Source organism: Elephantulus edwardii, unplaced genomic scaffold (assembly GCF_000299155.1).
Source record: "Elephantulus edwardii isolate Elephantulus edwardi_28Jun2011 unplaced genomic scaffold, EleEdw1.0 scaffold00119, whole genome shotgun sequence".
NCBI classification, from domain to species: Eukaryota; Metazoa; Chordata; class Mammalia; order Macroscelidea; family Macroscelididae; genus Elephantulus; species Elephantulus edwardii.
The window spans coordinates 5,976,834-5,988,880 of record NW_006399869.1 but is presented as its reverse complement, the minus strand read 5'-3'; the positions used below and the strand labels follow the sequence as shown (position 1 = coordinate 5,988,880).

Here is a 12,047-nt window from a genome sequence, read left to right as displayed (position 1 = left end):
CTCCTCAGTTTCAGCAAGCAGGGTTGTGTCATCTGCATAACGCAGATTGTTGATAGATCGTCCACCAATCTTGACCCCACATTTCTCCTCATAGAACCCAGCCTCCCGGATGATCTGTTCTACATACTGGTTGAAAAGGTATGGAGATAGGATGCATCCCTGACGTACGCCCTTCCCAATTTTGAACCATGCAGTGTTCCCGGGCTCTGTTCTGATGACTGCGTCCTGGCCCAAATATAGGTTTCACATTTGAACTATCAAGTGATAGAAGATGATAGAAGAAGGATAAATGTCTGAATTCTGGTGCTGGAGAAGAGTGTTGAGCATACCATAAACTTCTAGGAGACCAAACAGGCCAGTCCTAGAGAGGATGAAACCAAGCTGCTTCCTAGAGTCAAGGATTTTGGGGCTCTGAATCACATACTTCAGGTATTTTGGGAGCATTCCTTGGAGAGGGACATAATACTTGGAAGTGTAGAGGGACAGCAAAGGAGAGGACCCAGGATAAGATGGATTGACTCAGTGAGTGGAGAAATGAAATTGGATCCGTCAGAGATGATGAGATTGGCTAAGGATAAGGCTCATTTCACTGCTGATGTACATAGATTTTCCAAGAGTTTTAGATGAGATATCTATCTATCTATCTATCTATCTATCTATCTATCTATCTATCTATATCTAACTATATCTATCTATCATCTATAAAACATATGTGTATATATGTGTGTATGTATATACATACACAATAATATATAATGTATAATATGACCAAGACAAAGGTGGGTGACTTTTAGTTTGTGGCCCTCCGGCCAGTCTTTCATTGTTTTTGTTCAGACATTCTTCTAGGTCGTATAGCCCTGGTGTACAAGTTGCCGTCCCGTGGTCACTTGTGGTTGTTGTGAGGCTGAACACTGTGACACGGATGTGTCAAATGAGTTAATGGTTGGCTACCCAATGCAGACTGAGAGTGGGGTGGAGCTCCCCGATTAGACAAGCGTGGAAGGAGGAGTGGCTTCTGGAAAACCTATGAACCTGGAGAGAGGATGAAAGGCACCCAAGCATCGAGGACTCTCCTTCATAGGGTCGCTATGAGTCGCCTGCGACTCGACGGCACTTAACAACAACAACAACATGTATAGTTGGTTGTTAAGTGTCATTCAGTCAAGCGCGACTCAGTGATCCTATGAGTAGAAGACCTGAACTCGTTTCTACAACTATCAGCACTTCTCTATGTTCATAGATTTCCAGAGGCATGTAGTTTAGTAAGTGGATGCCACTCCTGCTTCTAAACTTGAATCAATCTGGGAGCTCCACCAAACACTGTCCACGATAGGTAACCATTATGGAATTTGACACACCAGTGGCATAGTGTTCATTATCACAGAAACCCCGAGTTACTTCAGTATAGCAGATTGACAAACCACTGCTGTACCACCTAGAAGAATGTTCATCACATACACTATTAACAGTAGGCTCGAGGGCTCGACCACCTTTTAAACACAAGGCCCTCACACCAGGTCCTGACCCTAAACCAAGAGGTTTCCTGCCTTCAGCTTATTGTTAGCTAAATTCTGCAACTCCAATCAGTTCACACCAGTTGTGAATGAAAACAAACAAAACAAAATAAAACAAAAATACCACAAACCAACAAAACAGTCCACCCCGACCTTCATCAAGTCAAGAGAAACCACTTTTCAGAATACAACCACTTCACACATGAGCCTCCAAACTGGAGATTTAGTCGGGTTCAACCACATTTTATGGTTTTATTTGTTGGTTTTTTTTTTTTTTTATCAGAAGGCAAGATAGTATTCTTGTTAGAGCTTCAATAAGGAGTAAAGAGATTCTATTTCCAATGATTGTTCACATAGATAAAATTTATTTCAGTTTTTTGTGCAGACAATCTGTCTTACTGATTTAGATTTACACTATAAGAGAAAAATCACCATTTGTTTAAGGCAAAGACTGAGGAACCTCTGCTCCTTGAAGCATACATAAAGAGAAAAGAATGAAAAGGTGGAGGAGGAAGAAAACAGAACAGGAAAAAAGAAAAACAACTCATGAAACACATCAAAAGAACCTAGATTAATTGAACATTTATAGTATATCTTGGTGGCAACAGTCTGTACGTTGTGCACAGCCAATAGCTCAGAGAAGAAAAGATGGACAATCACAGACTGTGAGATTTACAGTCTCAGAAAAACCACTGGAATGTCAGATGTGAGACAGTTCTAACTAAAGCTGTTTTTAGTTTATCTTAATGAAACGTTGTTTATTTTGGGGTGTTTTTTTGTTTGTTTATTTGGTTTTTGGTTTGTTTGGGTTTTTTTGTGGCATGATGGACACAATCCTAAAAATATTACAAGCTCTAGATGGTGCACAATAACAATAAAATTACAAAAAATAAAAGAGACAAAGAGAGAGAGAAGAAGCATAGAGTTAATTCTACTTGTATTCTTATTTTATAGATAAGAGGGCTAGGACTCAAGAGAAGTTCTGTCCTTCCTAGTCACTAGAATCCAACCACAGACTATATTTGCTATCTACCATGACATTTCCTGCAGCATTACTAACCTTAAGATCTATACTTAAACAAACAAAACAAATATATAAAAGAACAATAGTAAAAATCAGTTGTCATAAACTATATATAAAAATGTTTTGGGTTTTATTTTTTCAGTAAGGATGTATGGTGTATTAACAAAGTATAGATTAGAACAACGGTGAACTAGTGATAAGCTGTGGTGTGCTGAAATCCCACAGACACGCAATGGGAAGTCACCTACTCCTCCAACGAAGTAGGGTGGGCAGTATCCTCCCTTATGATTTATTGCCTCTGAAAAGCCATTGGAGGGCCAGCTATGGGTCAGTTTCTTCTTGTCGTCACACCACAACAACAACAATCTGTCCAAGATACACTGAAAATCTAGAAAAGAACTTGAAAATTTTTACCATTTTTCATTGGTGAGTAAGGCGTTTATAATTTAAAATTTATATTATGTAGTGAAAATCTACTCATTTTTAAAGAAAATTAATAATTCATGTGTTAACCGAAACCCAGGTGGTTCAAATCGACCAGCTGCACAGAGAAAGATGGGCATTTTCCTGCTGAGCAATTTATAGGCTCTGTAAATACACCAGAGGGCCAGCTATGGATCAATATCAACTTGCAGACACATAACAACAATAAAAAAATTACAAATATCTGAATATTAAAGTCTTCCTTGCTTGAAGAAAACTGAGATTGTAATTTCTTTGATAAAATCATATTGGGTTTTTTGATATCAGAAATCAATATCATTTTAGAAAAAAACATTTTAATACTAAATATAAACATATTAAATGCAACTAAGCCTTTCAAAAATAATGAAACAGTAGACTTCACTAAACATTGATCATATTTAATAAAGAATTTTAGGAAGTTTACAGCAAACTATGGAGAGCAGAATATTTTGGTATCTGAGAAGCCAGAAAAGCTGCCCAAATAGTAGATGCATGGACTTGACTATTGACAATTATTCTAATGCTGAACATTGAGCCGCCTCAGAGATTCCATCACTGCCATCTCAGGAAACACCATACCAGCATAACAGCTCTTCAACCATATCGCTGTAAGAAAGGATAACTAGGACAAAACATTCTATCAAGCACCTACTTTCTCACAATCTTGCTTTTGAAATCAATGTTCTTCATAAAATTGGTTTGTAAAAGTCTTTGTTTATATTTCTGCATCCTAGCTGCAAGGAAGTTTGCACAACACTAAGTTGGGTAGGCTACTTTTGTTTGTTATTTTCACAATAAGAAAGTCAAATTTGGGGAATAATAATTATCAAAGCAATTATGGAATTTGAAAATATTGAGAAATACTAACAAATGTATTTACTAGAAGTACTGCTGGAAATTTATATCCATATTACTTATTTACATGATGAAGTTCATAAATTAGAGACTTTTAAGTACAGTCTGTTATAATCTTCTATTTAACATTGTAATCCTATTAGTAAATACTTTAAATATATAGTTAGATGTTTTTACAGTTGCTATGTTATAATTAAAAGAAAATAACAGCATTGTATGGGGAAATTCAATAAACACAACCTTGCTTGCTGAAACTGAAGAAGATATAAGGTATTTTCTGCAGAAGATCAAAGACCCTAGTCAGCAACATGGATTGAAGCTCAGCATCAAGAAAACAAAGATTCTCACAACTAGACCAACTAGTAGCTTCATGATGGACAGAGAAAAGATTGAGATTGTTGATAACTTCAGCTTATAGCCTAGAGACTAAGATGTGCCTGATCCATTTACTTGTTATGCATCCTAGAGCTGGACAATGACTAAGAATGATAGAAGAAGGATCGACACCTTTGAGATGTGATGCTGGAGAAGAGTGTTGAACATACCATGAACTTCCAGGAGAATAAACAGGTCTGTCCTGGAGAGGATGAAAATAGGCTGCTCATTGTAGGCAGGAATTTTGAAGCTCGGTCTCACATACTTGGGGCATGTGGCCAAAAGGGACCAGTCTTTGATCAGGGACATCATGCTTGGAAGGGTGGAGGGACAGAACAGAAGAGGAAGATCCAGGATGAGATGGACTGATTCAGTGACTATTGATAAGGAATTAGGTCAACTGGAGATATGAGAGTGGCTCAGAATTAAGCAGGTTTCAGAACTAACACACATAGAGCCACTATAAGTTGCAGGCCAGTCAATGGTACATAACAACAGCAAAAAAACCCCCATCATTTACAGGTATTTTGGAATGTTCTTTGCAATTTTCATTTTGAAAGGCTAGTAGTTTTATGAAATCATCTCTTCTGGTTGTTGGTGCATATATCTGAATGATAGTAGTGTTCACCGTACTTCCTTGTAAGCGTATGGATATAATCCTGTCACTCACAATGTTGTACTTCAAGATGGATCTAGAAATTACTTTTTTAACTATGAAGGCAACCGCATTTTTCCTCATCTTTTCATCTCCGGAGTAATATATCATATGGTCATCTGGCTCACAGATCAACCTGCATGCAGAGCAGATTATCCGGGAGGCTGGGCTCTATGAGGAGAATTGTGGCATCAGGATTGGTGGAAGATCTATTAACATTCTGCGATATGCAGATGACACAACCCTGCTTGCTGAAACCGAGGAGGACCTCATGCACTTGCTGCAGAGGGTCAAGGACTGCAGCCTTCAGTATGGACTGAGGCTCAATGCCAAGAAGACAAAGATTCTCACCACTGGACCAATTGGTAGCATCAGGATGGATGGTGAAGAGATTGAGATTGTTCACGGCTTCAGTTAGCTCGGCTCCATGGTCAACACTCTTGGCACCAGCAGTCAGGAAATAAAAAAACATATTGCAATGGGAAAATATGCTGTTAATGACCTCTCTAAAGTACTCAAGAGAAACGGTGTCTCTCTGGAGACTAAGGTGTGCCTGATATAGGTCATAGTCTTTGCAATCACTTGTTATGCATCTGAGTTGGACAATGACTAGGGAGGACAGAAGGAAAATTGATGCCTTTGAGCTGTGGTGCTGGAGAAGAATATTGAATGTACCATGGACTGCGAATAAAACAAAGATTCATCCTAGAGAGGGTTAAACCAAGCTACTCCTTGGAGGCAAGGATTCTGGGGCTTCATCTGACATATTTTGGGCATGTTTTGCAAGGAGGGACAGGTCCTTGGAGAGGAACATCATGCTTGGGAGGGTGGAGGGACGGCGCAAGAGGGGAAGACCCTCTGTGAGATGGATTGATTTAGTGACTATAGTGACTAGGGTAATCAGGATGGGTGTGTCAGAGGCAGTGCAATTGGCACAGGATAGAGCAGGGTTTGGGGCTGTTGTACATAGGGTCACTATGAGTCGCAAATGACTCGACGGCACATAACAACAACAACAACAGTAGTTTTATGTACTCTATAGATTATGAATTTGTTCAATTTCACTAATTGTAGTTAAAACTCCCACCAAACTATTTGAATACTGAAAATTCCTTTCAAATAATATAAAATGTAGCTACTCTTAATAGACGATGCAAATAATTGACAAATATCAACTTGTATAACTCAGCACTTGTTATCTATATGGCATTTTATGAAAGGTAGTTTATTTAGAGGACCTTTTGTTAATTTCAAGTAACTTACATGGGGAAAAATCAGCCTTATAAGATCATGCACAAAACCATAACTTTTACAACTAATTCACGGCCTACCACTCATGACTTATTCTCTGCTACTTTTGAAATAATTCAAAGAAATTTCTTTGGTTGTTCAAACCATGCATATTAGAAATAATGGCTTTTTTGTAAGTAATAGCTGACAGGTTGACAGTAAAAATGAAAATAAGAGAAAGAAAATGTAAAATGTAGACATACAAACTCATAAAGAAATGCTGGAAGGCTTTTCTAGGACTTTATCTTTCAAAGGAAGTTAAATGCCCCTGAGGTTTTATCTGTTAAAACACACTGTTCCTTATAGTTAAACATTATTTCATATCTACTTTTTGAGAAAAGTGTCTAGAAGTGAGTACTTTTAAAAAAATGTCTGGCAGCTCTACAGACTATACTACAAGAACACCCAATTCCCAGTATGATTTTATTAAATGTCACTGTCAAATACTGTCATAACTGTAAATTCCATGACACCTGATGTTAAGAATATATTTTGTTTAAGGGAAAAGTATAAATAAATGAATTAAAGGTTTTGTTTTTAGTTAGTACTATTATGAATACACAGGATTATTAGGATGCTATAACAAGTAAAGGTGACTTTCATGGTCCTGTACTTTAGGGTCGTAATTTATGATGCTATGAATTTGACTTGATTTGATGGCATCTAAAAACATGAAACAGCTAAGAATTAGTGAAAAATTGATAGTTTTCTTGAGAAGTAATAATTTAAAAAATAATAATAAAAATAAGCAGCACTTATATAAAAAATAATCCCCAGATTACTAAAATAAAATAAAAGTGTATTTCCGTTTTTTTCTTGCCCATCCATTAGAAGATAGTGTGCAGTGTATGGGTACACTAACCAACAACTGATCCATAAAAAAGACACAGCCTTGTAAACCTGACAGGGTGTTTCTATGAGTTAATGGCAAAGCTTGGTGATGCTTATGTTCTTCGATGCTCCATAACCACAGGGTTGTTTTCTCATTTATTTCACCTTTTCTTTTGATATTCACTTTCAACACTCAACAGAAGATAAAAGAAACATAAATGGTAAGGAATTTGCTGCTGCTTTTGCTTCTGCTTTGGAGCTTTAGATTATTTAATTGTATTTAGATACTGAATTGCTAGTAATGAATTTGTGTTAATATTAACCTTTTATGTCTAATATATTATGAGATACTTGAAACAGGAACTACTTTTCTAATACTCCATAAACTATAGGTTAATGTTCAGTTATTGTAAAAACAGAAAGGGCCACATGGTAATTGCCATGTGTCACCATTTTCAGCTTCACAAAGGGCAACTGTCCCATCCACAGTAACAATAACACAAAGCCAATTCCACTGAGGTCAGACATGTCTCCCACATCTGCATTCTTCTTTCTACTCTTCTCAGAATTGATCGTACTGCTTTGCATGGTCTAAAATACAATATGATAACTCACAGATCACACTGAATCCTTGTGGGTAAATCAAAAGGTTACAATCCAGATTAATAAAAGAATACAATCAGACAGCTCCCTGAACAGACATGCAGTCACGTCACAGTTGAGCCTCACAACTTGTTCCAAAGTTCTAAGTCCAGCCAATGTTGGCTTTCCCTCTCCAATTATCCAACAAAGTTCTCCATCCTTCCAACATTGGTTTTTCCCTCACCCACTGGTGTCATATCACTTAAGGTATCCTTTTCATCCATGCTGCTCTTTTCCTGGTGGTGAGTTTTCTCAACTGGTACTGGCAGAAGATATCTTTACTCTTAACTGTTTTAGAAAGATTTCTATCTGCATCTAGAGCTGTTTAATTTATTGGTGAGACTAGCTAATCTCCCTGTAGACTGTCGAGATTGTCCAATCTCCTTGTGGAATGGCACATAGCTAATCCCCTTGTGGATAGGTTAACATGCCCTATATGCACATTTCCATTTCCACTCATCCAAGTGGTTAGGGCAGATTGGTTAGTAAAGCCATATTGAAATATAAACTCCACAACCATAAAAGCGATACTGTTGGTAATTCTGGGAGTCACAGGGCATGAACAAACACACATCATTTCTAAATATAGCTAACTATTATGGTAGAGAGTAATTGGGATAATTTTCAATTTTGTTCCATGTTCCTCTTATATATTGAGATACTACCCACAGCTAGTCAATGATAATCTAGGTTAATTGATTTGAGTGGTTTGCTGTGTTATAACTGAATTATTATTTTAATGAATATCATGCAACTACAGTTGTATCAACCTACCTCTTCCCTAGGTTATGACCTACAAGGGAATTTTTTTTAGATCAAGAGTACTCATAAATATACATTCAGTTTTGTAAGCCACTATGTGACATCCACTTTCCATGTCTCTGGAAATTCTTTGATAAATATCAATAGTTGCAGAAGGGCTTCAAGCCTTTTGATCATAGGATCATAATGAGTCATGCTCAACTCAGAGGCAATCAACAACAACAATAATGATACAAATACTTAATAGTTTACACATGGGAATTAGACCTTCAAGAAACCAACTAAAACCAGGACATTTCCAAAATAGTGTTATCTTTTTTTTTATTATTTTCAATTGTGTTTTTGAGGTGTTAAGAAATATAATACCAAATATAACATGTCAGTAAATAGGTACAACACAATATGCTTTTTGAAAACTATTTCCTTAGCAAAAATAAATATGAATTCATGTTAGAAATGCAAAAAGTACAACAGGCTATCACTTGGAATTAAGTCTACATTCCATACTTTTTTCCTTTTATCCTTTGTCAGTGAACACAAAACTTATACTGGCGTTAAGAAAATATTTATGAATAGGATGTTTGCTTCTAGATGATTAGGAAGACTGTATATCAGGATATATATTATCTATATATAATAAATACATTATACTTTTATATATACATATACATATAAATCCTTTTTTACTTCAATGAAAATAAATAAATTGTATATGTATACATGTATATATACTACATATTCATCATTTCATTCAGTGTTCCATTGATATTTTTAATTTTTTTACAAAGGTTTTAAAGGGGATTAGTTGTACTTCCATGTATCTAAATTCACATGTAAGTGTATCTGGAGGAATAATTCCCAGATGTGGATTTGATATGTAACAGTGTTTTCATTTTAAACTTTAATAGCCATTTCCTAAAAGACTTTGTACAATGGCATTCTCCTACCAATACATGACAACATAAACTGCCGAACAAATCATTACAGATGGTTTAGGTAATTTTAAATGACTTATAAAGCGTATCTAAGTTGCTAGAATGGATATATTGTTCCAATAACTATCACTTATTTTACAGCCAATATTAATTAAGGTCCTCATACTTCACAAAACCTAGTGTGCATCATGTGCAATAATTTTTTAAAGGCAAAATATAGTCATGCACTCACATTGATGTCTTCCAAATCTAAATTATTTAGGATAATATTATTCCTCTTCCAGATGATTGGGGGCCTCAGGGCTCCCTGAATGGCACAGCTCAAGACAGCACTTTGTCCCACCGTTGCTGCAGTAATGCTTAGTTTCTGATCTTCAGGAAGACTCAGTTGGATGACCTCTGCAAAGATAGAGTTTCATTAATGTTGAGGAATGTGTAGTTGTGTAAAGTTAATTAGTAAAAAGTTTCTGAACGAATAGTGATTAAGACTTTAATTTGAATCAAAGGGGGGGGGAAGCCTATGATGAAATGAAGAAAGAATAAATTGTTTCCAATAAAAGGTCAGAATGGCATTTTAATTTAATTGATTGACAACCATCCTCTTGAAGCAAAGCACTATTAAACATGCAATGAATTTCAGAAGCAGAGTTATAATAAGCCTGGCAGATAGAACCCAACAAAAAGAGATAAATTATTTAGCTGTCAAGTCGACATGTAGTGTGTCATCAATACTGAAATAAAAATGATGTTGTTTATTTGCTGATAGATTTATATTGTAGGTAAGGTGAGATCATTGCTGGCAGCCTTCAGAGAGCACTAGCATAGTTGAATGGGTAAAACGTATCATTATGCTGGGAAACATAAATCGGCTCTAAAGGAATACAATTTATTTGGGAAGTTGAAGGAGAAAAGACTGTAGTTCACTGACCAAACAGTAATTAAGTGAAATTCTGACAGCATCAGTACATTCCAGTCATGCTTACATCCTTCAATTTTTAAGTTAAATCTTTTAGTTTAAACCAACCAATGAACCCATTGGTCCTAATAATAATTCTCAACTATGAAAATGTCATTTCAGATCCAAATCTGTCTTCATTTTCTATTTTCAGACAGTCCTTAAAAATAGACTATGAGAATTTACAACTATGTCCATGTCGATTATTGTGAGAGTCTCCTGAAATAAGTTCTACCCAGGCTGCACATAGGAAAATCTGAAAACTACTCCTTGGTTTTCCCTGATATCCACAGACTTTTACCTCCACTTAAGGACTAAGTCTTGGCTTTTGACTTTGCTTATCTTACCTAAGTTAACAGAGGTGTATTCCAATTTAAATTTTGATATGAAAATGTGAAATTATTTCTCATTTTTGCTTTGTTGTGGTTGATGATCTTATACTTTGAAGGTAAGTGAACACATTATTACCCAGTAGTATTCACACTTGTAATACTTGTAATAAATATTGTCAGATATGATCATTGCAATGTCTCACCAGAACTCTGGTGGCCTGGTGGGTAGAGAGTTGTTCTACTAACCCAAAGAAGTTACCCTTTTGGGGTTAAACTTCACCAGCTGCTCAACAAAAGAGATAGTCATGGAGGATTAGCTGAGTAGATTCTGCCTCAAAAGACCATGAGTTGTGTGAGCTTACGTTATCTTCCTTCTTTCACCATTCGGTCTTCTCTTGCTTTTTTAATCTCATCTTCCTCTTGAGTAGGAAGAAAAGTGTCAAGCAAGTAATTTCTCTTTGGTCATTAATAGTTTATTAAAATGGTTAACAATCATTTTACTCAGTTCTTTGTATGCAGTTTAATGTTCTCTTAATGACATTTACACATATTCAGACTTTATTTCCATTATTTCTGAGTTAATAGGAACAGTGGGGAAAATTTATCCTGCTTTCTAATATCTATTCTGATTATCAATGTAGTTGTTGCTGCTGATATAGGACATTCAATCAAGTATGATTCATAGCAACCCTATAAAAAATAGATCTGGAATCAGATTCCAAGATGGCGGCAGTGGCAGCAATAACATGGCGAGCCGTGGGAGCAGTGGACCACATGGAGGAAGGCCACCATGGCCTTCTACAGACCTCTGTTTATTGATAATTGAACAGTTAAGCACTTGATGACTGGTCTTCAGTGAGGGTCGAGGCTCAGCATCAGTAGATCAAGGATTCGCAGGGAGGAGTGGATGAGTCCTTTGGCTCCTGGCCCCCTGCTGCCAAGCCCGTGCTACTGCCCAGCTCCATGAGGCTTCCACCGCTGGACCCCAGGGAGCCCCTCACCCAAGCTGGATGGTAGGCACCAGGCCCCACCGAGGTTGGTGCAGCAGAGCCACCATACCACAGCAGAGTGGAATGGTCCTGGGGAGAATTCTTGGAGCCAAGATGGTGGTGGTGAGAGACAGGGCGGTAGGATAGAGTTTCCCTGGACATGCCAGAGAAGATTACCAGTACAATGGATTGATGAGAGTCTCTGTGAGCTGTCTACAACTCAATGACATTTAACTGTGGCAACATGCCCCAGACATTGAGATGTCCTCAATGCACCGCATCTTTTGATCTGCTGTCTCCCTTTGCCAAGAACTGTTTAGACCTGGGGGGATGGGGGGTGTCTGTTCACTACTCTCAGGTTCCCTTCTCCACATATAAAGGGAGAGAGAAGTGACACCTACTTCAAATTACAGTATGACCACT

The 12,047-nt window shown here is 37.0% G+C and overlaps 1 protein-coding gene across 1 annotated transcript in view; it reads right to left on the bottom strand.

Moving 5' to 3' along the window:
* The window catches only part of FSTL5 (follistatin-like 5), a 1,151,716-nt gene that overhangs the window by 471,424 nt on the left and 668,245 nt on the right, over nt 1-12,047 (bottom strand). Inside the window, exon 6 of the mRNA XM_006892774.1 lies at nt 9,581-9,747. Within this exon, the coding sequence (XP_006892836.1) occupies nt 9,581-9,747 (167 nt within the window). The remainder of the gene's footprint in view (nt 1-9,580; nt 9,748-12,047) is intronic.